At 44.6% G+C, this 26512-nt stretch overlaps 1 protein-coding gene across 3 annotated transcripts; it reads right to left on the minus strand.

The window, feature by feature from the left end:
* Positions 1 to 1460: 1460 nt before the first annotated feature.
* On the minus strand, positions 1461 to 26253 carry LOC137322047 (myelin and lymphocyte protein-like). 3 transcript variants are annotated; one of them, XM_067985084.1, is made up of 5 exons: positions 25572 to 25950; positions 22688 to 22855; positions 16787 to 16909; positions 5018 to 5103; positions 1461 to 1617 (listed from the first exon to the last, which is right to left on the minus strand). In XM_067985084.1, exons 1-4 carry the CDS (start codon positions 25677 to 25679, stop codon positions 5029 to 5031), a joined length of 474 nt encoding a protein of 157 aa, XP_067841185.1. In that variant the 5' UTR covers positions 25680 to 25950; the 3' UTR covers positions 1461 to 1617; positions 5018 to 5028. The 3 variants fall into 3 exon arrangements, with proteins under 3 accessions (XP_067841185.1, XP_067841184.1, XP_067841183.1); XM_067985083.1 differs by lacking the exon at positions 1461 to 1617 and adding an exon at positions 26211 to 26253 and having other exon boundaries at positions 4042 to 5103; positions 25572 to 25841; XM_067985082.1 differs by lacking the exon at positions 1461 to 1617 and having other exon boundaries at positions 4042 to 5103; positions 25572 to 25949.
* Positions 26254 to 26512: the final 259 nt, after the last annotated feature.

Raw genomic sequence — 26512 nt, forward strand, 5'->3', positions numbered from 1 at the left:
ACCATGATCTCATTAAATGGTGGAACAGGCTCGAGGGGCTGAATGGCCTACACCTATTCCTATGTTCCTATGATATGGTCATCACTGGTAAGGTCAGCATTTATTGCCCAACCCTAGTTGCCCTATGATTCTATTTGGGACTAGCTTAGTGATATAAACTGGGTGACATGGACATGTTGGGCTGAAGGGCCTGTTTCCATGTTGTAAACTTCTATGATTCTTAGGTGACGATGGATGTGCCTTCTTTTTGAACCACTGCAGCCGATGTGGTGAAGGTGCTGCCACAGTGCTGTTAGATAAGGATTTCCAGGATTTTGACCCAGCAACAGTGAAGGAACAATTAAATATGTCCAAGTCGTGATGGTGTGTAACTTGCGGGGGAACTTGGGAGGTGATGGTGTTCCCTTGCATCTGCTGCCCTCGTCTTTTTAGGTGTGCAGATCGTGGATTTTGGACACGCTGCCAAAGAAGCCTTGGCAACTTGCTGCAGTTCATCCTGTAGATAGTACACACTGCGGCCATAATACCCCAGTGGTGCAGGGGGTGGATGCATAAGCTGGTGGATGGTGTCCCACTCAAGCAGACTGCATTGTACTGGACGGTAGCTGTTGCAGCTGCACCCATCCAGGCAAGTATTCCAGTATTCCATCACATTCCTAACTAGTGCCTTGTATATGGTGGAGAGGCTTTGGAGAGTCAGGAGGTGAGCCCCTCGCTGAAGAATACCCAGCACCTGACCTGCTCTTGTAGCCACAGCATTTATGTGGTGGGTCCAGTTGAGTTTCTGGTCAATGGTGACCACAAGAGTGTTGATGGGGGGGGATACGACGCTGATAATGTCACTGAATGTCATGGGGAGGTGATTAGACTCTCTCTTGTTGGAGATGGACATTGCCTGGCACTTGTGTGGCGCAAATATTAGTTGCCACTTATTAGTTTAGCCTGGATGTTGTCCAGGTTTTCCTGCATGCGGGCACGGACTGCTTCATTATCTGAGGAATTGCAAATGGAACTGAACACTGTGCAATCATCAGCGAACAGCTCCACTTCTGATCTTATGATGGAGGGAAGGTCATTGATGAAGCAGCAGAAGATGGTTGGGCCTAGAACACTGCCCTGAGGAACTCCTGCAGCAATGTCCTGGGGCTGAGATGATTGGCCTCCAACAACCACATCCTTTGAGTCAGGTATGACCCTGATCCCCATTGACTTCAATTTCACCAGGGCTCCTTGATGCCACACTCGGTCAAATGCTGCCTTGATGTCAAGGGCAGTCGCTTTGACCTTACCTCTCTTGTCATACCCTATCACATCTTTCATCTTCAAGTGTTAATCTGATTCCCTTAAAAGACTAATGCTTACTGTTCAATAAAAAGTGAAGTACGCCAATTAGCTTCTGCAGCGTGTGATTACCATTAAGATTTTAATGTTCAACTTTGAAGTTAGATTGTATTGGTCTACATCTTCAGCTTATATTTTTTTTTATTTGTTCTCAGGATCCTGGCAGTGCTCCCGAGGCCACCGCTATTGCCTATCCTTAGTTGTCCTGAGAAGGTTGTGGTGGGCCTTCTTGAAGCGTTGCAGTCCTTGTGGTGACGGTGCTCCTACAATGGGAGTCTGTAAATTCAGTGACACAGAGTTTTATTCAGCCTGCAGCCTACTTGCTATAAGAACATAAGAAATAGGAGCAGGAATAGGCCACTTGGCCCCTGGAGCCTGCTCCGCCATTCAATCAGATCATGGTTGATCTTTGACCTCACCTCCACTTTCCCGCCCGATCCCCATATTCCCTGGAGTCCAGAAATCTGTCTATCTCAGCCTTGAATATATTCAACAACTCAGCATCCACAGCCCTCTGGGGTAGAGAATTCCAAAGATTCACTGAATCTTCTGAGTGAAGAAATTCCTCCTCGTCTCAGTCTTAAATGGCCGACCCCTTATCCTGAGACTATGCCCCCTAGTTCTAGACTCTCCAACCATGGGAAACAACCTCTCAGCATCTACCCTGTCAAGCCCCCTCATAATCTTATATGTTTCATTCTACTAAACTCCAGAGTGTATAGGCCCATTCTACTCAACCTTGCCATATAGGACAACCCTCTCATCCCAGGAATTAATCTAGTGAACCTTCATTGCACCGCCTCTAAGGCAAGTATATCCTTCCTTAGATAAGGAGACCAAAACTGTACGCAGTACTCCAGGTGAAGTCTCACCAAAGCCCTGTACATTTGTAGAAAGACTTCCTTACTCCAATCCCCTTGTAATAAAGGCCATTATTCCATTTGCTTTCCTAATTGCTTGCTGTACCTGCATGCTAACTTTTTGTGTTTCTTGTACGAGGATACTCAAGTCTCTCTGAACACCAACATTTAATAGTTTCTCATCATTTAAAAAATATTCTATTTTTCTATTCTTCCTACCAAAGTGAATGACCTCACATTTCCCCACATTATACTCCATCTGCCACAATGTTGCCCACTCCTTAACCTGTTGATATCCCTTTGCAGACTCTTTGTGTCCTCCTCACAGCTTACTTCCCCACCTAGCTTTGTATCGTCAGTAAACTTGGATACATTACACTCAGTCCCTTCATCTAAGTCATTTATATAGATTGTAAATAGCTGAGGCCCAAGCACTGATCCTTGCAGCACCCCACTAGTTACAGCCTGCCAACCTGAAAATGACCCGTTTATCCCTACTCTTTGTTTTCTATCCATTAACCAATCCTCTATCCATGCTAATATGTTACCCCCAACCCCATGAGCCCTTATCTTGTGTAACAACCTTTTATGTGGCACCTTATCGAATGCCTTTTGAAAATCCAAATATACGACATCCACTGGTTCCCCTTTATCTAACCTGCTAGTTACATCCTCAAAAAACTCTAATAGGTTTGTCATACATTATTTCCCTTTCATAAAACTATGTTGACTCTGCCTAATCATATTATGATTTTCTAAGTGCCCTGTCACCACTTCATTAATAATCGATTCTAGCATTTTTCTGACAACTGATGTCAGGCTAACTGGCCTGTAATTCCATGTTTTCCCTCTCCCTCCTTGCTTGAATAACGGGTCACATTTGCGACCTACCAACCCGCTGGGATCGTTCCAGAATCTAGGGAATTTTGGAAGATCATAACCAATGCATCCATTATCTCTGCAGCCACCTCTTTTAGAACCCTCAGATGTAGGCCATCAGGTCTAGGGGATTTATCAGCTTTTAGTCCCATTAGTTTCTCAAGTACTTTTTCTCCACTGATATTGATTACTTTAAGCTCCTCACTCTTATTAGCCCCTAGGATCCCCGCTATTTCTGGTATGTTTTTTGTGTCTTCTACTGATTCCCCATTTCCTATTTCCCATTATAATTTCTCCTGTCTCAGCCTCTAAGGCACCAACATTTACTTTTGCTACTCTCTTTCTTTTTACATACTTCTAGAAGCTCTCACGATCCCTTTTTATATTTCTTGCTAGTTTACTTTCATATTCTATTTTCTCTCTTTTTATCAATTTTTTGGTTGTCCTTTGCTGGTTTCTAAAACTCTCCCGATCCTCAGGCTTACTACTCTTCTTGGCAACATTATAGGCCTCTTCTTTTAATCTAATACTATCCTTAACTTCTTTAATTAGCCACGGGTGGATCACTTTTCCCGTGGAGTTTTTATTTCTTAATGGAATGTAAATTTGTTGAGAATATTGAAATATTTCTTTTCATGTTTGCCATTGCTTTTCAACCATCATACCCTTTAATTTAATTTCCCAACCTACCTTAGCCAACTTGCCCCTCATACCTATGTAATTGGCTTTATTTAAGTTTAAGACTCTAGTTTCTGAATTAAGTACATCACTCTCAAACTGAATGTGAAATTTTATCATATTATGATCACTCTTCCCCTGAGGATCTCCTACTGTGAGATTACTAATTAACCCTGTCTCATTACATAATACAAGATCTAAAATAGCCTGTTCCCTGGTTGGTTGCATGACGTCTTGCTCTAGGAAACCGTCTCGAATGCATTCCATGAACTTTAACCTGGTATTTTTGTTTTAATATTTTACTGAATTCAGTAAAGTTTACATGCTCACTTAGGTTATAGAATGATACAGGTTACATTACATGATACTTATATACAGTTACATTTCATTAGCAGGGCTGACAAGGACCAAAGCTTGAGACAGACAGAGAGGGTGGATCAAGGGCTTGCTGAACACTGAATGAAAGTAAGGTTTGAGCAGTGTGCAGCCTGTCTGGGTTTGCAGTAGAATTTGAAATATTGGAGCTCTGCCCTTGCTTTCCTTGATGTGGAGATGCCGGTGATGGACTGGGGTTGACAATTGTAAACAATTTTACAACACCAAGTTATAGTCCAACACATTTATTTTAAATTCCACAAACTTTCGGAGGCTTCCTCCTTCCTCAGGTGAACGGTGTGGATACTTCCAATCTGAATTGGGGGTGGGGGGTGGTGGGGGAGGGGAGGCCGGAGCTAAAAAAACTGTATCCACCCCTGACTGCCTCCATTTCCATTTACAGTAACAGACATATGGACTATCAGGCATCTATATCTCACCCCCGGCACGTGGCAGAGGGAGCTAGACTAGCTGAGTTGAGGGATAAATCGCCTAGGCCTTGAAAGTAAATCTTCTTTAATATTTTGAATTTTTCACTATGTGCTCGTGTTAATCTGCACAGAGCTGGAACAGCATTTGGGGCATTACAACTTTCCTCTGCAACTGGCGTAAACCTCTCCACAGTCAAATAGCCTGTCAAGATTAACTCACTGTCAAGGTTGCTGTTTGGTCAGGAATAGCCTGGGAATAGTGGGTGGAGGGATGCTGGGAAGTAATAAAAATACAAGGGAAATAAAAACAAAATTACACTTTTATCAAAACAGAATTACCACCACAAATGCAATATAGAATTGCTTGACTGCATTGTAAATTGAGAGGAGACATATCAGCTTTCTGAGAGATATAATTGTCTTCCACAAATACAGCATCCACTTTTCACACACCTCGAAGATAGTTACACTGTTTTCCACCTTTTGAACGAGAATACTGCATGAACTACATAGAGCATAGTGGCTACAAACGCAAATATCTGTAGAGTGAAAGGAAATAGGGTTTATTGTATATTTTCAATTTTAATCATAATTCAAGTGTCTGTACAAAGTAACAATGGTCTAGCATGTAGATTTTAATTAAATTATTTCCTATGTGTTCCTTCTGTGAGAACAAAGGCTGGAATTCTACGTTGCTAGTCCTAGTCTCTTGGGGTATCATAGAATCGTAGAAATTACAGCAAGGAAGCCCAGCTCAACTGTGCTGGTGCCAGCTCTTTAACTGGAGCTGACTATTCCAATCCCACTTCCCTGTCCTTTGCCCATGTCCTTCTATACTCTTCCTTTTCAAATATCCTCTTTTAAATGCTGGAGCATTGTGTCCAATTCTGGGCACCACACTTTGGGAAGGATGTGATGGCCTTAGAAAGGGTGCAGAAGAGATTTACTAGAATGGTTCCATGGATGAGTGCTTCAGTTATGTGGATAGACTGGAGAAGTTGTTTTTTTAAATTCATTCATGGGATGTGGGCATCATTGGCAAGACCAGCATTTATTGCCCATCCCTAATTGCCCTTGAGAAGGTGGTGGTGAGCCGTCTTCTTGAACCACTGCAGTCCGTGTGGTGAAGGATCTTCCACAATGCTGTTAGGTAGGGAGTGCCAGGATTTTGACCCAGTGACGATGAAGGAACGGCGATATATTTCCAAGTCGGGATGTTGTGTGCCTTGGAGGGGAATGTGCAGGTGGTGTTGTTCCCATGTGCCTGCTGCCTTTGTCCTTCTAGGTGGTAGTGGACGCGGGTTTGGGAGGTGCTGTTGAAGAAGCCTTGATGAGTTGCTGCAGTGCATCCTGTGGATGGTACACACTGCAGCCACTGTGCGCCGGTGGTGAAGAGAGTGAATGTTTAGGGTGATGGATGGGGTGCCAATTAAGCGGGCTACTTTGTCCTGGATGGTGTCAAGCTTCTTGTGTGTTGTTGGAGCTGCACTCATCCAGGCAAGTGGAGAGTATTCCATTACACTCCTGACTTGTGCCTTGTAGATGGTGGAAAGGCTTTGGGGAGTCAGGAGGTGAGTCACTCGCCACGGAATACCCAGCCTCTGACCTGCTCTTGTAGCCACAGTATTTATGTGGCTGGTCCAGTCAAGTTTCTGGTCAATGGTGACCCCCAGGATGTTGATGGTGGGGGATTCGGCGATGGTAATGCCGTTGAATGTCAAGGAGAGGTGGTTAGACTCTCTCTTGTTGGAGATGGTCATTGCCTGGCACTTGTCTGGCGCGAATGTTACTTGCCACTTATCAGCCCAAGCCTGGATGTTGTCCAGGTCTTGCTGCATGCAGCCACGGACTGCTTCATTGTCTGAGAAGCTGGGGTTGTTCTGTATAGAGCAGAGAAGGTTAAGAGGAGATTTGATAGAAGTGTTGAAAATCATGAAGGGTTTAGATAAAGTAAATAAAGAGAAACTGTTCCCATTGGCAGAAGGGTCGAGAACCAGAGGACACAGATTTAAGGTGATTGGCAAAAGAACCAAAGGTGACATGAGGAAAAACATTTTTATGTAGCAAGTGGTTATGATCTGGAATGCACTGCCTGAAAGGGTGGTGGAAACAGATTCATATGTGGCTTTCAAAAAGGGATTGGATAAATACTTGAAGGGAAAACATTTGCAGGGCTACGGGGAAAGAGTCGGGTAATGGGACTAACTGTATTGCTCTTACAAAGAGCCGGCATGGGCTCGATAGGCTGAATGGCCTCCTTTTGTGCTGTATCCATTCTATAATTCTATGATTCTAAATAATGTTATAGTCTCTGCTTGAAGTGTGGGTGGGAGAAAGAAAGAAGGGGAGACAACAAGTGATTCTAAGTGTGACAGCAAGGTCAGATGGGCAAGAGGGAAAATAGAAAATATTTCGTCCGGCAACTAGAGTCATAGAATTTTACAGCACAGATGGAGGCCATTCGGCCGGCTCTTTGAAAGACCTATCCAATTAGTCCTACTGCTCTGCTCTTTCCCATAGCCCTGCAAATATTTCCTACTTTTAAGTTAGGAAACTATAACAACCTTAGTGGGATTTAGCAGTTTCCATGACAGAAGGCAGTGAAAGAAGACCTAACCACCCATCTATATATATTAAGAAGTTTTGCATCTAGCACATCTGTCAGACTTGAAAGTTTGCGTCACACTTGTACCTGATTGTCTCAAATCTATTCATAAAAAAGTGTGCAGGAACCAACCAATGAACAAATAGCATCTTTAAAAAAATAGCCAAAGCATGCCAGTCACTTCCTGCTTGTTTCCTCTGACCTTGATAATCTGACCTCCTATAATGACATCTGATGTATTATTACATCCTCCAACTTACTGTGAGCAATGCCATAGGAGATTGGTTAATATACTATAAAAGAGAATGTAACTTATATAGTCAAGGCATTAATTGAATCTTCGGGATCTGATAACATTATGGGGAAATTTAGCACAGCAGGGCTTCCACCCTTGCTCAACAAGCATAGGTCCATCACTATAGCCCCAGTTCTGCAGCCCACACTTCCATCAAGCAACACGCCCTGCTGGGTGTGCAGGATCACTGGAGATACTCTTATAGCTTGTTTTCACACTTCATGTCACCACCATAGTATCATAATAGGTACAATGCAAGAGGAGGCCATTTGGCCCATCGTGCCTGTGCCGCTCTTTGAAAGAGTTATCCAATTTGTACCATTCCCCTGCTTTATCCCCATAGCCTTGTAAATTTTTTCCCTTCAAGTATTTATCCAATTCCCTTTTGAAAGTTACTATTGAATCTGCTTCCACCACCCTTTCAGGCAGTGCATTCCAGATCATTACAAATCGCTGCGTAAAAAAAATGTTTCCTCATGTCGCCTCTGGCTCTTTTGCCGATCAACTTAAACCTGTGTCCTCTGGTTACTGACCCATCCGCCACTGGAAACAGTTTCTCCTTATTTACTCTATGAAAACCGTTCATGATTTTGAACACCTCCATCAAATCTCCTCTTAACCTTCTCTGCTTGAAGGAGAACAATCCCAGCTTCTCCAATATCTCCACATAACTGAAGTCCCTCATCCCTGGTACCATTCTAGTAAATCTCTTCTGCACCCACTCCAAGGCCTTCACATCCTTCCTAAAGTGCAGTGCCCAGTATTGGACACAATATTCCAGCTGAGGCCTAACCAGCGTTTAGCATCATTTCCTTTTTTTTGTGCTCTATGCCTCTATTGGTAAAGCCCAGGATCCCATATGCTTTTTTAACAGCCTTCTCAACTTGTCCTGCCACCTTCAAAGATTTGTGTACATACACCCCCAGGTCTCTCTGTTTCTGCACTCCTTTTAAAATTGTACTATTTAATTTATATTGCCTCTCCTCATTCTTCCTACCAAAATGTATCACTTCATACTTTTCTGCATTAAATTTCATCTGCCATGTGTCTGCCCATTTCACCTGTCTGTCTATGTCTTCCTGAAGTCTGTTACTATCCTCCACATTGTTTACTACATTTCAGAGTTTCGTGTCATCTGCAAACTTTGAAATTATACCCTCTATACCCAATTCCAGGTCAATAATATATATCAAAAAGAGCAGAGGTCCTAATACTGACACCATCTTGTAGGTGCTTTTAGATTGCAGTGCCAATTTTGAAAGAATGGGATTATCTCAGTTTCCCAGTATTTTCTCACCTTCTTACTACAGCATTCTTCATTAGATGCTGGGCAGAAGAGGAGTCAGCAGAACTTGTAGCAGCTCACAAGACCCATGGTGAAAGGCAATCAGCACGGATGCCAGAGCCAGGTAAGTGGGTCTTTTTAGATTTCTAATTAGAGCCAATGGTGGGAGAACTGCATGTTTGAAATGTGATGTTTTTATCACATGAAAGTGCCTTGTAACTCAATGGATGCCATCTCTTTTCTATCATACAATGTCAGTTTGGCTCATTTGGTAGCACTTTCACCTGAGTCAGTACACTAAGGGTTCAAGCCCTACTCCAGAACTTGACCACATAATCTAAGCTGATCCTCCAGTGCAGTATTGAGGGAGTGCTGCATTATCAGAGATCCTGTCCTCCAGAGATGGGAAACCAAGTTCTTGTTTACCTGATCTGGTGGATGCTAAAGGTCCCATGGCAGTGTTTTTTTTTGATCAACTGACTGTCCAACATGTACAGAATCTCATCAACATGGTTATGAATCTTCAAATCAAGCTACTGAGAAATTCACTCAAGTAGAGTTCTTGATTGCTCGACATAGAGTGCACACTCTCTCCCCGTAGGGACACACCCCAATTATCTAAGCCCAGAAAGTTTAGGCAAACATTGGCAGAGTCAAGCATTCGCAGGAGCTCAAACCCGACAGCCTGATAAGCTTATCCAGCCAGAACCATGCTACGTCGTCTGGAGCCAAGATCCCTAGTCCCCAGTGACAGGTCTAAGCATCAAGGTGCCATCAGTGAGCCAGACTGGCTGGTCAATCAGTAGCAATGCTCTGCAGTACTGCACACCTACCTGGTTCAAGTATCTGATTACCAAGTCTGCCACAGAGGGTTGATTTGACAGGAAGCATGCGCCTGCTTCAGATCCCCGCTGCCACATTGGTTTGCACTTGCTGCACCCAGGGAAACAAGCCCCAAGACCCCCAACCTCCAGGCCCTGGCCCTGACCTCCAATGTCCCATCCCCCTCCCCGACCACCAATTGCTCCCTCCCCCACTTGGGCCCTATCTCCAGGACCCTCACCCCCTGATCTCCCTCCCCCCCCCCGCCCAGTTCCCCTAGGCCCCAATCGCTCCCCTGAATTTCTCGCCAATTGATGTGAAGCACTTCTGGTACATTTCTGAGAGACCTGATAAGATGCTGCATATATGGAAGGGTTTTTTTTTTACAGCCTCTGGGTTAATTTTTAAATTGTAGTTATTTTAATGATATGTGTACACACATAGTAATGTTAAAGCTGTTCTACTCCACTAGTTTTTTTCCTTCTGTGCATGTGGCCGTTAAATATCCTCATGTGATCATTTTACAAGTTAATAAATAGCTACTCAGTGGCAGAGAATAAGAACCAGTAATTGTGTGCCTACCTCTGTTATGATGTGGAGATGCCGGTGATGGACTGGGATGTACAAATGTAAGGAATCTTACAACACCAGGTTTTAGTCCAACAGTTTTATTTGAAAATCACAAGCTTTTGGAGGCTTTCTCCTTCGTCAGGTGACCTGACGAAGGAGAAAGCCTCCGAAAGCTTGTGATTTTCAAATAAAACTGTTGGACTATAACCTGGTGTTGTAAGATTCCTGACCTCTGTTATGTGCCTTATCCCCTCCCCCAGCCTGACCTGGATTCTTAATGTTGAAATTAGCATAAGCTGGGGGGGGCGGGGAACAAAATCAGAAAATGCTGGAAACATTCAGCAGATCAGGCTGCATCTGTGGAAAGCAGTTAAAACTTCAGGTGTGAACCCTTCATCAGAATCTGGTAAATAACAGGGATCAGCGCCATTCACTCCTCTTGATCTCTGCTCTTAAAATGCTACACTATCTTCAAAAGTAACTTGTAAAGAATTTGTAGCTCCATTCAATGTACCTTGCTAACAATTTATGTATGTCTGTTTAGTCCAAGGTGAAAATTGAATAGGTGACAAGACATTCACATTCCTCAAGCCAATGCCCACACATCAACAATGTCAGCTTGCATTTATACAGCCCCCTTTAACGTAAGAAAACGTCCCAAGGTGCTTCACAGAGGTGTACAGACAAAAATGGACGCTGAGCCAAAGAAGGCGATATTAGGAGGCATGACCAAAAGATTGGTCAAAGAGTTGGGTTTTAGGGAGGGTCTTAAAGGATGGGGTTTAGGACAGGAATTCCAGAATGTGAGGCCTCGATGGCTTAAGGCACAACCACCAGTGGCAAAGGGAGGGAGGGATGCGCAAGAGCCCAGAGTCAGAGTTCTGTGGTGGTCGTAGGGCTGGTGGAGGTTACAGAGATAGGGCGGGGTAACGCCATGAAGTGTCTTAAAGACAAGTATGAAATTTTTTAATTGGAGCCGTTGAAGGACCAGGAGTCAATGGTAGGTCAGCAAGGACAGGAGTGATGGGCGAGCAGAATATGGAGCTTTCACTTCTGCTTTCACTTTCACTTCTCATCATTGCTTTCCATGACATTAAATAACAGCCGTGATCTTCAATTTTCCCTGTACATCTGCCATAGGCGCCAGTGAGGTTATAAATATCTCAATTGGTGAGGCTGACCACAACTTGTGTGTTTGCTTTAGGTGCTCTTACACTAGAAGAGTGCACTCAAAGGCAGGCACGCAGTTCCCTTCTTAGTATAAACAACCAGACGCTCAGGGAGTTGATTGCATCATAGGTCTTCGAAAATTTGGGCCCACGAATTTGCCATCGGTTTACAATCTCCTGTTCCCGTGAAGTAAGATGAGGAAAGTGTGTCTTGCGCGTTTGGACTCCTGGATCTCAGTATTACACAGCAGAACCCAGCACTTCTACAGAGACAAGAAAGAAAGAAAGAGAGGAAAGAGAGAAAGAAAGAAGGAAAGAGGAAGGGAGGGAGGGAAGGAAGAAAGACTGTTTATATAGTGCCTTTCATAGAATCATAAAATCATAGAATCATACAGCTCAGACGGAGCTATCCAATTAATCCCATTCTCCTGCCCTTTCCCCATAGCCCTGTAAATTTTTCCCCTTCAAGTATTTATCCAATTCTCTTTTGAAAGTTATTAATTAATCTGCTTCCACCACCCTTTCAGGCAGTGCATTCCAGATCATAACAACTCACTGCGTAAAAAAAATTCTCCTTATTTCATCTCTGATTCTTTTGCCATTTATCTTAAATTTGTGTCCACTGGTTACCGATCCTACTGCCACTAGAAACAATTTCTCCTCATTTACGCTATCAAAACCCTTGATGATTTTGAACACCTCTATTAAATCTCCCCTTAACCTTCTCTGTTCTAAGGAGAACAACCCCTTGTGTCTCCTAGTAACTGAAGTCCAGCATCCCTGGTACTTTTCTAGTAAATCTCTTCTGCACCTTCTCTAAGGCCTTGACATCCTTCCTAAAGTGTGGTGCCCAGAATTAGACACAATACTCCGGCTGGGGCCAAACCAGTGATTTATAAAGGTTTAGCATAACTTCCTTGCTTTTATACTCTATGCCTCCATTTATAAAGCCAAATATTCTGTATGTGTTTTTAACAGTCTTCTCAACTTGTCCTACCACCTTCAAAAATCTGTGTACGTACAACCCTAGGTCTCTCTGTTCCTGCACCCCCTTTAAAATTGTCCCATTTAGTTTATGTTGCCTCTCCTTGTTCTTCCTACTTTCATGACCTCAGGATGTCCCAAAGCGCTTTACAGCCAATGAAGTACATTTGAAGTATAGTCACTGTAGGAAGCGCGGCAGCCAATTTTTGCACAGCAAGGTCCCACAAACAACAATGAGATAAATGACAACATAATCTGTTTTAGGTGTTAGTTGAGTGATAAATATTGGCGAGGACACTGGGAGAGCTGCCCTGATATTCTGTGAATAGTGCCGTAGGATCTCTTACATCCACCTGAGGGGACAGATGGGGCCTCGATTTAACGTCTCGTCGGAAAGACGGCACCTCCAACAGTACAGCCCTCCCTCAGCACTGCACTGAGTGTCGGTCTAGATTACGTGCTCAAGACTCTGAGGTGGGACTTGAATATACAACCTTCTGACTCAGAGGCGGGCATGCTACCACTAGAAGGGCAGTAACACATAGACCACTTTTCTGAAATAGGAACAAAAAACCCAGTAGGTATAATAGCATCCTTGATGCTTGTGTGTATATCTCTAAACACTTTAAAGGTCCAGTATGGAGCAAAAAACACAGTCCACAGGTAAAATATGTAACATACATTTTTCACAACATACATCTCCCAAATTCATTCTGAAGTTAATAAAATGAATGAGTGGAAAATGGTGTGTCTTAACTCTGAAACCATCATCTGAAACCACCATTTTAGAAAGAAAAATAAAAAATTAACTGATGGAGACAATGTAGAAGAAAGAAAGTGCTTGTGTTTATATACCACCTTATTATGTCCCTCAGAAACAGCCCAAAGCATTATCACAAACAATTAACTGATTTGAAACGCAGTACCTTATGTTATTTTGGCTAAATTGACACCCATTTTGCACACAACAATGTTTCACAAACAGCAGTGAGATGAATGTCCAGTCAATCTATTCTTCAGTGACATTGGTTAAGGGAGGAATATTGGCCAGGACAGGGGACCTGCTCTTCTTTGAAAAGTGCCATGGGATCTTTAATCAACCTGACCCACTGGAACAGGCAGACGGGGCCTCAGTTTAACATCTCATCCAAAGGAGAATGGTGAGTGATTTTTTTAGTGTCACCAGGTCACTACTAGTCAGAAGCCATTTGATTACTAGCTGATATCTCGTGGCGTTGCTCATGTGTGTGCTGAGGTCTGAAGCAGACGTTTAGCTGCTAAACTGGATCTGTGTTTAATGCAGCATGGCCCTGTGGAATAGTGGTTTAAATAGGAAAATCTGAGATCAAGTAGAGACTAATATTAACGGGTATGATATAGTTGCGATTACGGAGACATGGCTGCAGGGTGACCAAGGATGGGAACTGAATATCCAGGGGTATTCAATATTTAGGAAGGACAGGCAAAAGGGGAAAGGAGGTGGGGTAGCGTTGTTAGTAAAGGAGGAAATCAATGCAATAGTGAGGAAGGATATTGGCTCGGAAAATCAAGATGTGGAATCTGTATGGGTGGAGCTAAGAAACACCAAGGGGCAGAAAACGTTGGTGGGGGTTGTCCATAGGCCCCCAAACAGTAGTAGAGATTTGGGGAGGGCATTAAATAGGAAATTAGAGACGCTTGCAAGAAGGGTAAAACTATAATCATGGGTGACTTTAATATACATATAGATTGGTCAAACCAAATTAGCAATAATACTGTCGGGGAGGAATTCCTGGAGTGTGTACGTGATGGTTTTCTAGACCAATACGTTGAGGAACCAACTAGAGAACAGGCGATCCTAGACTGGGTATTGTGCAATGAGAAAGGATTAATTAACAATCTTGTTGGGCGGGGTCCCTTAGGGAAGAGCGACCATAACATGCTAGAATTCCTCATTAAGATGGAGAGTGAAGTAGTTGAATCCAAAACTAGGGTCCTGAATCTAAGTAAAGGAAATTACGAAAGTATGAGGTGCGAGTTGGCTATGATAGATTGGGGAACTTTACTAAAAGGGATGATGGTGGATAGGTAATGGCTAATATTTAAAGAACGTGTGCAGGAATTACAACAATTATTCATTCCTGTCAGGCGCAAAAATAAAACAGGAAAAGTGGCTCAACCGTGGCTTACAAAAGAAATTAGGGATAGTATTAGATCCAAAGAGGAGGCATATAAAATTGCCAGAAAAAGCGGCAAGCCTGAGGATTAGGAGCAGTTCAGAATTCAGCAAAGGAGGACAAAGAGATTGACTAAGAGGGGAAAAATAGAGTATGAGAGTAAACTAACAGGAAACATAAAAACTGACTATAAAAGCTTCTATAAATATGTCAAGAGAAAAAGATTAGTGAAGACAAATGTCGGTCCCTTACAGTCAGAAATGGGGGAAATTATAATGGGGAACAAAGAAATGGCAGAACAATGAAACACATACTTTGGTTCTGTCTTCACAAAGGAGGACACAAATAACCTCCCAGAAATGTTACGAAACCAAAGGTCTAGTGAGAGGGAGGAACTGAAGGAAACCAGTATTAGTAAAAAAAAATACTACTAGGGAAATTAACGGGGCTAAAGGCTGACAAATCCCCAGGGCCTGATAATCTACATCCCAGAGTAATAAAGGAAGTGGCCCTGGAAATAATGGATGCATTGGTCATCATCTTCCAAAATTCTATAGACTCTGGAACAGTTCCTACAGATTGGAGGGTGGCAAATGTAACCCCACTATTTAAAAAAGGAAGGAGAGAAAAAACAGGGAATTACAGACCAGTTAGCCTAACATCAGTAGTGGGGAAAATGCTAGAGCCTATTATAAAAGATGTGATAACAGAACACTTGGAAGGCATTAACGGAATTGGACAAAGTCAACATGGGTTTATGAAAGGGAAATCATGCTTAACAAATCTACTGGAGTTTTTTGAGGATGTGGTGTTTTTTGAGAACCAGTGGATGTGGTGTACTTGGATTTTCAGAAGGCTTTTCATAAGGTCCTACATAAGAGGTTAGTGTGCAAAATTAAAGCACAGGGAACATACTGGCATGGATTGAGAATTGGTTGACATCACAAAACAGAGAGTAGGAATAAACGGGTCTTTTTCCGGGTGGCAGGCAGTGACTAGTGGGGTACCGCATGGATCAGTGCTTGGGCCCCAGCTATTCACAATATATATCAATGATTTGGATGAGGGAACTAAATGTAACATTTCCAAGTTTGCAGATAACACAAAGCTGGGGTGGAATGTGAGCTGTGAGGATGATGCAAAGAGGCTCCAATGTGATTTAGACAAGTTGGGTGTGTGGGTGAGAACATGGCAGATGCAGTATAAAGTGGATAAATGTGAGGTTATCCACTTGGGTTGTAAAAACAGAAAGGCAGATTATTATCTCAAAGGTGATAGATTGGGAAAAGGGGAGGTGCAATGAGACCTGGGTGTCCTTGTACACCAATCGCTGAAAACGAGCATTCAGGTGCAGCAAGCAGTTAGGAAGGCGAACGGTATGTTGGCTTTCATTGCAAGAGGATTTGAGTACAGGAACAGGGATGTCTTACTGCAGTTATATAGGGCCTTGGAATATTGTGTGCACTTTTGGTCTCCTTATCTGAGGAAGGATGTCCTTGCCATGGAGGGAGTGCAATGAAGGTTTACCAGATTGATTCCTGAGATGGCAGGACTGACATATGAGGAGAGATTGGGTCGACTAGGCGTATATTCAGTAGAGTTTAGAAGAATGAGAGGTGATCTCATCGAAACATATAAAATTCTAACAGGACTAGACGGACTAGATGCAGGGAGGATGTTCCCGATGTCTGGGGAGTCCAGAACCAGGGATCACAGTCTCAGGATACGGGGTATGCCATTTAGAACCGAGATGAGGAGAAATTTCTTCACTCAGAGGGTGGTGAACCTGTGGAATTCTCTACCACAGAAGGCAGTGGAGGCCAAGTCATTAGATGTATTCAAGAAGGAGATAGATATATTTCTTAATGCTAAAGGGATCAAGGGATATGGGGAAAAAGTGGGACCAGGGTACTGAGTTAGACGATCAGCCATGATCATTTTGAATGGCGGAACAGGCCCGAAGGGCCGAATGGCCTACTCTTGCTCCTATTTTCTATGTCTATGTTTCTATGTAATTGTTGGAGAAGATTTCTGTAGATTGACAGGTGCTTGTAAATTTCTGGCACCTGAGAGAGAGGCCAGGTTCTCAAGGTGAAATAAAAAAAGCAGCAGGAAATGGTTGGCTCTCTCTGCTTTTATTATTTATACCCATGACATTTTTGAAGTGTAACATCTGAAGTGGCAGGCAAGCACTAAACACAAGGGCCTTGATTTTCTGATCATAACATGTATATATTGGGCAAAATTTTTATTTATATGTAATTTAGATTTGTGAGAAATAAGGTGAGAAGAAAAAAAGGAACCGTTAGGATTGTTCTATTTTAATATGTGCTTACCGTGGCAGCAATATCAATTTTATATTCCCTTCCACTGCTACCTTGCAGGCGTACCGTGGAATTAGCCTGTAGGACTGCAGCACTGAAATAAAAAAGAGCTGATCCTCCGTGGTAGAAAGCATCCTGTTGAAACAAACCGAGAAAAGTTGAATCTTCAAAAAGCATCATTAGTGAGTCAGAGGGAGTATCACGGTGACAGATCAAGCACCACTGAGTAGAGGAGCTGAGAGGGGAGATGGAGGAACCAGCTGGAGCTCACTGAAGAGTGGAGAAAAACCTGCCCTCATCTCTGGAGCCTAAGGACCCTGGTCCCTGGGGCATGACTATCAAGAAGGAGCAGGAGCATCAAACTGAGGTGCAGCTAGTGGAGACCGTTTCCATGCATGCGTTGCAGGTGGTGGATAAGTTGGAGAGTCCACTACCCGCATCTGCAACAGCATGAAGAAAGTTAATGAGGCCCATGTAGATCACCCTAGAGCACGTGGCAGTCCAAGAACATCTGCAGCAACAAGGTGAAAGCAGGAAGATCATAGGACAATCATGGCTCCTGGAATGACAGCTACACTGCTTCCATAGATGCCCCGTGAAACAGCCTTACCTCCACCATTTCAAAAGGCTTCTAGAACTTAAATGAGACAATGTGGTCTGTTCAAATGGCAACCATTAGCTCAACTGAACGTGTGCCCAGCACTCATGGGCTGTTAGGGGTCTTAACGCAAGCTGTCTCTGTATCTCAGTATAGTGACAGCATATGAGGGTGCTTTATGGCAGGGCCTGGCAAGACTTGCAAGTACAAGAGGGATGAAATAGAAATAGTACTTGATATAATTTTGGAAATTCCTTCTACATTGGTGTGCTTGTGTATTTTTTTATTGAAGCCTCCAGCTCTCATTTTATTTGAAGGTGATGGTTAAAACGGTCTTTTCTCTGAGAGGGTCTATGAATTATTGGTAGTCTGAATGATGGGAAGTAGTGGGCAATTGGCTTCTAACGATGGACTGCTTATTATCTGGTGGAGGAAACTGGTGATGATTTCCTGCTTAATCTCTCTTGCTGCCACCTCCTCTCCCTCCTGGGCAATCTCTTCATGCTCTGGAGTTGGATGGCCTTGTACTTCTGCTTCATTATCTGCAAATGGAAGGAGCATCCTTTGCTGAATTGTAAACCTGTGCATGGTGCAGCACGCCACTATAATTCTGGACATCCTTGCTGGGCTGTACCATAGGGATCCCCCACACCTATCCAGAAACCGGAAGGGGGAATTTCAGAATCCCGATTGTCTACTCAATTAAAATGCATGCAGCGCACAGTGCTTTGTTGCACCTGTCACCTACAGGTGACCTTGAATGACGAAGTGGGGTCATCTGCCATGGTTGCAGGGGTTATCTGTAGTCTCCATGCAGCCTTCTGGATACATTGCTCTGGCTGAATAATCCAGGTATAGTGGCAGCTTCGAGGGTAGCATGTATTAACATGTAGAATTAGATAACTTGCATCACACACAAGCTGTACATTTGGACAGTGACAACCCTTTCTACTGATGTTAAGGGAATTGGCAAAAATCAACTTTGATTGCCACATGGGTATCATCAACAGCACCCTGGATTTAGGGGAATCCTGCCACTCGATAAAAGTTGAGTGCTCAACCTCTCTGCTTTGGTGGGTCCATGAGGAAGGATAAAAAACTGAGATGTCACCTGAAGAGGGCCTCCATTTCCTGTTTAATGCACTGATGTACTGCCAATTGACTAACGTTACTGAAGTCACCATTCAGAGCAGTAGTCATTTTAACAATCACTGATAAGACCAGGTCCCTGTGGACATAGGCTGCAAAACTGAGTCCAGTTGGTGGTATAACTCCCTTCCTGAATCCGGTGGGTAGCGCAGCCTTTTCACACACTACTTATGTGAGAAATCCAGGTGTGAACTTTATACCCCCTGGTGTGGGATTCCATGGGTAGGGTTTTGACAGTAGCTAGACACCAGACTCCCCTTGCATTTATCCTCTCTTCCTCCATATCCTCAAAACAGAGGAAGTTCGAGAGGGAAATCCTTTAATTCCCAAAAATATGAAGAAATGTTAGAATCTTGCAAGTAAACTTTCCTCCTAAGCTATCAACAGGGTCAGTAACTCGGAGTCCATTTCAGTCTATAAATGACATGCAGGTTACAAGCAATGCTTCAGCAATGGCCTCCACTGTGCTTCCCCATCTCTTGTCCTAATAATGCTAACTTTGTAGTTGCGTTGTTACCTGGGAGTGGGATAGGAAAAAATCAGGGAGAGTGAAATCACACCCATTAGTGGGATAGATTTAGGGCAGTTGGCCGAAGTTTCTGAAGGGTGGAGTGGGAGAAATTTGATGACAGGCAATTTTTGGGGCGGAGTTTCGTCAGAAAGCCACCCCACATTATTTCCCTTCTTTTACCACTGCTATACTGCCCAAACAATAGGCAGCGATAGTGAGGAAAATCTAGGCCCAAATCTCTTGGAATTGTGCTGAATTCTAATACAAAAAGAATGTAAATGCTTTGGAGAGGGTAAAGAGGAGAGGCAGAAAGTCCATGGGTGTATGGGTGATGAGGAAAGATTTAAGAAGCGCAGGTTTTAAAGGCCAGGGAGAAGTTCACCATGCTTAATAAAAGAGATGTGCAAGCATGAGATAAACTGTAGCACAGATGTCAGAGATCCCCAACACAGGGATCAGAGATCAGAGATCCCCAACACAGGGATCAGAGATCCCCCACCAATACAGGGATCAGAGATCCCCCCCACTACAGGGATCAGAGATCCCCCCACCAATACAGGGATCAGAGATCCCCCCACTACAGGGATCAGAGATCCCCCCCAATACAGGTATCAGAGATCCCCCCCAATACAGGGATCAGAGATTCCCCCCCCACTACAGGTATCAGAGATCCCCCCCCAATACAGGGATCAGTGATCAGAGATCCCCAAAACAGGGATCAGAGATCCCCCACCAATATAGGGATCAGAGATCCCCCACCAATACAGGGATCAGAGATCCCTCCCAATACAGGTATCAGAGATCCCCGCCTAATACAGGGATCAGTGATCAGAGATTCCCAAAACAGGGATCAGAGATCAGAGATCCCCAACACAGGGATCAGAGATCCCCCACCAATACAGGGATCAGAGATCCCCCCCCACTACAGGTATCAGAGATCCCCCCCAATACAGGGATCAGAGATTCCCCCCCCACTACAGGTATCAGAGATCCCCCCCAATACAGGGATCAGTGATCAGAGATCCCCAAAACAGGGATCAGAGATCCCCCACCAATATAGGGATCAGAGATCCCCCACCAATACAGGGATCAGAGATCCCTCCCAATACAGGTATCAGAGATCCCCCCCAATACAGGTATCAGAGATCCCCGCCTAATACAGGGATCAGTGATCAGAGATTCCCAAAACAGGGATCAGAGATCAGAGATCCTCAAAACAGGGATCAGAGATCCCCCACCAATATAGGGATCAGAGATCCCCCCAATACAGGTGTCACAGATCCCTCCCAATACAGGTATCAGAGATCCCTGCCTAATACAGGGATCAGTGATCAGAGATTCCCAAAACAGGGATCAGAGATCGCCCACCAATACAGGGATCAGTGATCAGAGACCCCCCCCCAACACAGGGATCAGAGATCAGAGATCCCCAATATAGGGATCAGAGACCCGCCCCCCCCAATAGAGATCACCCACCAATACAGGGATCAGGGATCAGAGACCCCCCATCAACACAAGGATCAAAGACTCCCCAATACAGGGATCACAGACCCCCCCAACACAGGGATCAGAGATCAAAGACCCCCCTCCCCCCAATACAGGGATCAGAGGCCCCCAACACAGGGATCAGAGACCCCCCCCCATCAACACAAGGATCAGAGACTCCCCAATTCAGGGATCAGAGACCCCCCAAATACAGGGATCAGAGACCCCCCAAATACAGGGATCAGAGACGCCCCCAAATACATGGGTCAGAGATCAAAGACCACCTCCCCCCCAACACAGGGATCAGGGATCAGAAACCCCCCCAATATAGGGATCAGGGATCAGAGACCCACCCCACCAAACACAGGGATCAGAGAACCCCTCCCCCAAACATAGGGCTCAGAGAACCCCTCCCCCAAACACAGGGACCAAACCCCCCCCTCAACATAGGAATCAGAGACATCCCTCCCCCAAACACAGGGATCAGAGAACCCCCACTCCAACACAGGGATCAGAGGACCCCCACCCCAAACACAGGGATCAAAGAACCCCTCCCCCAAACACAGGGATCAGAGGACCCCCACCCCAACACAGGGATCAGATACCCCCTCCCCCAAACACAGGGATCAAAGAACCCCTCCCCCAAACACAGGGATCAGAGGACCCTCACCCCAACACAGGGATCAGAACCTCCCCCCCCAACATAGGAATCAGAGACCCCCCTCCCCCAAACACAGGGATCAGAGAACCCCTCCCACAAACACAGGGATCAGAGCTCCCCCCCAACACATGGATCAGAGCCCCCCCCAACACAGGGATCAGAGCCCCCCCCAAACACTGGGATCAGACCCCCCCCCCCCAAACACAGGGATCAGACCCCCCCCCCAACACAGGAATCAGAGACCCCCCCCCAACACAGGGATCAGAGCCCCCCCCAAACATTGGGATCAGAGACCCACCCAAACACAGGGATCAGACCCCCCCCCCAACACAGGAATCAGAGACCCCCCCCCCAACACAGGGATCAGAGACCCCCCCAACAAATGGATCAGAGATCCCCCCAAACACAGGGATCAGACCCCCCCCCCAACACAGGAATCAGAGACCCCCCCCCCAACACAGGGATCAGAGACCCCTCCAACAAATGGATCAGAGACCTCCCCAAACACAGGGATCAGAGACCCTGTGGTCAGTTGTATTGAAGCCTGGTGTGAGTCTCCGATCACTATGCTCTTGTTTTTTTCTCCACTGCTCGGTCCAGCATAAGAGTCAGGGAATCTCTGTGGTGTACTGGCAACTTTTTTTATAATTCATTCTCGGGATCTAGGCATCGTTGGCAAGACGGGCATTTATTGCCCATCCCTGGTTGTCTTGAGAAGGTGGTGGGTGGGCCTTCTTCTTGACCCGCTGCAGTCTGTGTGGTATTCTCTGCAGCAATTTGATACAACTACTGGGCCACTTCAGACGGCAATTTCACATTTTGTGAATCTGTGGCACCTCCCAGCTGAAGACCCCTGGAAATGCCGGGAGATTAGCCAGCCTGAGGAGAGGGTGCTGGGCTCTCCCAGTAGAATAACCTGGCTGCCCCGAGACCAGGCTTACCTGGTGGCGATGCTATGCTGGGTCCTGACTTGAGGGTCGGATTATGGGACTCCCTCTTCAACTTAGGGAGTCCCCACCCCTGGCCCCACACCTCTCACAGGCCATGTAGGAAATTCTGGCTTAAGGCTGGGTGCCGGCCGAGCTTGAGGCCATTCTGATGGATTCCCAACAAACATTTTTTTAATTCATTCTTGGAATATGGGCATCGCTGGCAAGGCCAGCATTTATTGCCCGTGCCTGGTGGCCCTAGAGAAGGTGGTGGTGAATCTTCTTCTTGAACCGCTGCAGTCAGTGTGATGAAGGTGCTCCCACAGTGCTGTTAGGTAGGGAGTTCCATGAGTTTGACCCAGTGACGATGAAGAAACGGCGATATATGTCCAAGTCAAGACGGTGTGTGACTTGGAGGTGATGATGATCCTATGCACCTGCTGCCCTTGTCCGTCTAGATGGGCAGCGTCTCGGCAATTTTAATGCCAATCTTTATACTTGCTTTTCTGATTTATCTATAAATAACAAAGTGGCTCTGCCGCATATAAAGTCCTCATATGATGGAAGGTTGCATACTTACCAAGAAACACCACGCTGTTGAGTTTCGGGGCCATCCAGAGAAGTAGCATATCATCAGCAGCAGAGTTAACACAAAGCAAAGGATAGAAACAAACATCACCCAGCCTTGGCTATCTTTATCGTTAACATTAATAGAAGCAACAAGGATCCAGACTAACCCACCAAAAACCTGTCGGAAGGAAAAATAGCAGATTTTAATTTTTGTTTTAAATCAACCTTAACAGTTTCCCTAATGAATGATAAACAGTTCTTGCAACCCCTTCTCCTAAATAATAGATCTATCACTGCATCGAAGGACATACAACTTGGTTGCAGTCAGAACTGTCTACATTGGTATACTTGCTTAATAGGATGGTCCTCCACCATCCAGAAGGAGGAGCTGGCCTCCTTCCCCCATTGTTGCATCCATCGGGTGCACTGTACTTTTTGATAAACCAGACTCTACCACTTGGCGTTCATGGGGAAGCAGTTGATCCAGTGGTTAATTCTAGATCTCTCTCTCTCCACCCTCTCCCCCTCATCCTGGAGTGCAACAGGTCATGGACTAAAAGACGGACTCTTCAGGATATCTATGTAGCCAATTTCTTCCTTAATGACTGGGACGATCCTTTTATTTTAAGACCTGCAATGTATTTGCATTGATTGGCTTCGCCATCCTTCACTGAAATACGGCATGAATCCTCACATTAAGATCTCTCTCAATGGTGGGGTAGTGGGCTTCCAAACGTCTAGTAAAACCCTACTGGGACTATTTTTAGACTCTTTAGGGGGAACTTGGACCTCCTTGCGGGAAGCTGGCTGGGCTTGTGGGCGGCCGAGCTGGGAGCAAATCGGTGAACCCGGCCGATTCTAATGGCTGGGCCATATTTACATCCTGCTGGCCAGCTACCCACCTGAAATGGGTGGAACGTATCAGCGGCTGGCAGTTGAAGATTGAGCGGCCTGGAGGATCGCCTGCCGGCACTCAGGACTCTCATGGTTGGGTGGGGAAGTGGGTGGGGAGGGGGGGGTTTGGGAAAGAAAAGAAAGAAAGACTTGCATTCATATAGCGCCTTTCACAACCTCAGGACATCCCAAAGTGCTTTACAGCCAAGTATAGCCATGGTTGTAGGAAACACGGCAGCCATTTTGCACACAGCAAGCTCCCACGAACAGCAATGAAATAATGACCAGATAATCTGTTTTTAGTGATGTTGATTGAAGGATAAATATTGGCCAGGACACCGGGGAGAACTTCCTTGCTTGTCTTTGAATAGTGAGATCTTTTACGTCCACCTGAGAGGACAAACTGGGCCTCGATTTAATGTCTCATCGGAAAGATGGCACCTCTGACAGTGTAGCTCTCCCTCATGAATTCACAATCTCCCAAATCAGAGCAGGTCCTCTGTATGCTGCCCGTATCCCAACTCGCACCAAGTCCTGTTCACCTATCAACCCTGTGCTTGTTGACCTACATTGGCTCCCAGTCCACCAAGGCCTCGATTTTAAAATTCCCATCCTCGTGTTCAAATCCCTCCATGGCCTCGCCCCTCCCTATCTCTGTAACCTCCTCTAGCCCTACAACCCTCTGAGTCCTGTGCTTTTTTCCAACTCTGGCCTCTTGTGCAGCCCCAACTTCCTTCACCCCAACATGCCTTCAGCCATCTAGGCCCTAAGCTCTGGAATTTTCTACCTAAACCTCTACCTCTCCACCTCTTTCTGCTCTTTTAAGAACATAAGAAATAGGAGCAGGAGTAGGCCGTATGGCCCCTCGAGCCTGCTCCGCCACTCGATCGAATCATGGCTGATCTTCGACCTTAAGTCCACTTTCCTACCCGATCCCCATATCCATTGATTCCCCTAGAGTCCAAAAATCTCAGCCTTGAATATACTCAACGACTCAGCATCTGGGGTAGAGAATGCTCCTTAAAACCTAGCTCTTTGACCAAGCTTTTAGTCAGCCAATCCTAATATCTCCTTTGGCTCAGTTTCTGTCTGATTACACTCCTGTGAAGTGTCTTGGGACATTTTATCACATTAAAGGCACTAAATAAATGCATCAAGCAGCCATTTCTCTCAAGGAGCCACAGGTCCCTTAGCATACCTTTCTTTTAAATCTTAAAGCTGAATCCATAAATGATCTTAAAGGAAATGGGTTGCATGAAAACGTGGAATATTGAAAGTGTATGGGCATCAAGCAATGGATGGCTGACGTGGAGAAAAACACCAGCATAGACTTGACGGGCCAAATGGCCTGTTTCAGTGCTGTAACATTCTATGATTTTGTGTACAGCTACCACCACTTGAACTGTTAGTTGATTCAAGTTATACAAAAATAAAAGTATCAGTATCCAGTTCATTTTATCCACAATTAATAGTCTACTTTTAGATCCGTGGCATTTTCTAAAACAGATTATAACATTGAGTTACTATGTGTGGTGATCTCTGTAACAACAGTCACTGCAGTAGATTAAAATCTTTCATTCTGTCTGACTGAAGAAAAAATGACGCGCTGGGACCTGCTTCAAATAATCCAGCAGCATCTGGAGTCCATGTACCTGTGCCTCTAACAGCAATTGGTGTTTATGCAGTTGTAAAAGATGTGGCAACGATTGGAACTAATTGGTCAGCACAGGTAAGCTACACTGCTCTAGATTCGATAGATATGTCTGGCTTCTTGTTTACGATTTGTACGGTGATTTGTATCAAGCCAGTTGATTGTAGCTGAGCTTTCTTCGCTCCTTTTCAAATAAAGTTGATTTTCAAAGAAAACGCAGACACTATTGGAACTGCGTCAATGTAAACATCATCTAGTAACGCCAAACGTTCTACCACATATTAGCAAGACAAAACAAGGTTTGTTGCTGCAATTTTTTTTTTTAATAAATCATTTTTGTTGTACTCACAAGTTCAGGTAGCATTAGAAGATCTGGCAGGCTGGTTAGTAATCTTGACCCTGAAGGGATTATACAGTCTGATGGAGGGTCAGCATTGGTGGGCTCCGGTGATGCCATGGTTATTTTCCCCCCGAAGAAAACTTCTGCCAAATCCCAGTGCTTTGCTACTGTTTGCAGCAGACTGCGATCAGGGCACTGCTAAATGAGCACAGATTTGGACACACCTCTTCCAATCTTTTCGCTCGAAAAACGGGTTTTGGCTGTTTGTCCCCGGCGCTCCTAAAAATACAATTATCTTGCATTGTTTCAATGAAAGTAATGTTCTCTAAATGACCAAAATATCAAGAATTTTTTAAAAATTAGTTCAGAATTAAGTGCAAAAAGCTTAACTATAACTATCTGATCGGCTGTATTTTCTTGAAGAGAGGTGGTCACATTCTTTAATTTAATGACTCTAATGTACTGAGGCATATCTTCAATCCTTAAAAGTTTATTGGTTCTTTTTCAAAATCTAGCTGAAGCACTTTACTGCTAAACGTGGCTATGTAGAGCAGTGCCTTTCATTTGATTTTTAATTGGCGTTTTCCACTTGAAGTACCAGAATGCAAGTGGAGTGTAATGTTACAGAAATTTAAGAAATCACTTTACCAAAGGAAGTGCATCACATCGCTTCTTTCTGTCAAACAGGTCCTTGACTAAGAGTAATAAACATGGACAGGGAGGTGTAGGATTTTGTTCGTTTCTGGGTGGGAACAGACTGTGAAAAAAAAAACATGATCAAAGGACTTCATTGTGAATTTAACCTACATTTGCAGAGCAACAAATATTAACTCATGATTGCCGTGGATACAGGCCAGCTGCACAGGCACTACTCATTTTTTTCTATTTACTATCACAGCTAAGTTTTATCATAAGTGCAGTTGAATGTTCATTTTTTTTTAAAACATATT

Source organism: Heptranchias perlo, chromosome 5 (assembly GCF_035084215.1).
Source record: "Heptranchias perlo isolate sHepPer1 chromosome 5, sHepPer1.hap1, whole genome shotgun sequence".
NCBI classification, from domain to species: domain Eukaryota; kingdom Metazoa; phylum Chordata; class Chondrichthyes; order Hexanchiformes; family Hexanchidae; genus Heptranchias; species Heptranchias perlo.

Bases quoted from the DNA above. Each gene is read 5' to 3' on its own strand.
- LOC137322047 (XM_067985084.1), bottom strand. From the start codon at position 25,679: ATGGCATCACCGGAGCCCACCAATGCTGACCCTCCATCAGACTGTATA. The intron at 16,910-22,687 runs GTAAGTATGCAA...TTGTTTCAACAG, and splicing joins CAACAGCGTGGTGTTTCTTG to GATGCTTTCTACCACGGAGG. The intron at 5,104-16,786 runs GTAAGCACATAT...TTCACTCTACAG, and splicing joins AAATTGATATTGCTGCCACG to ATATTTGCGTTTGTAGCCAC.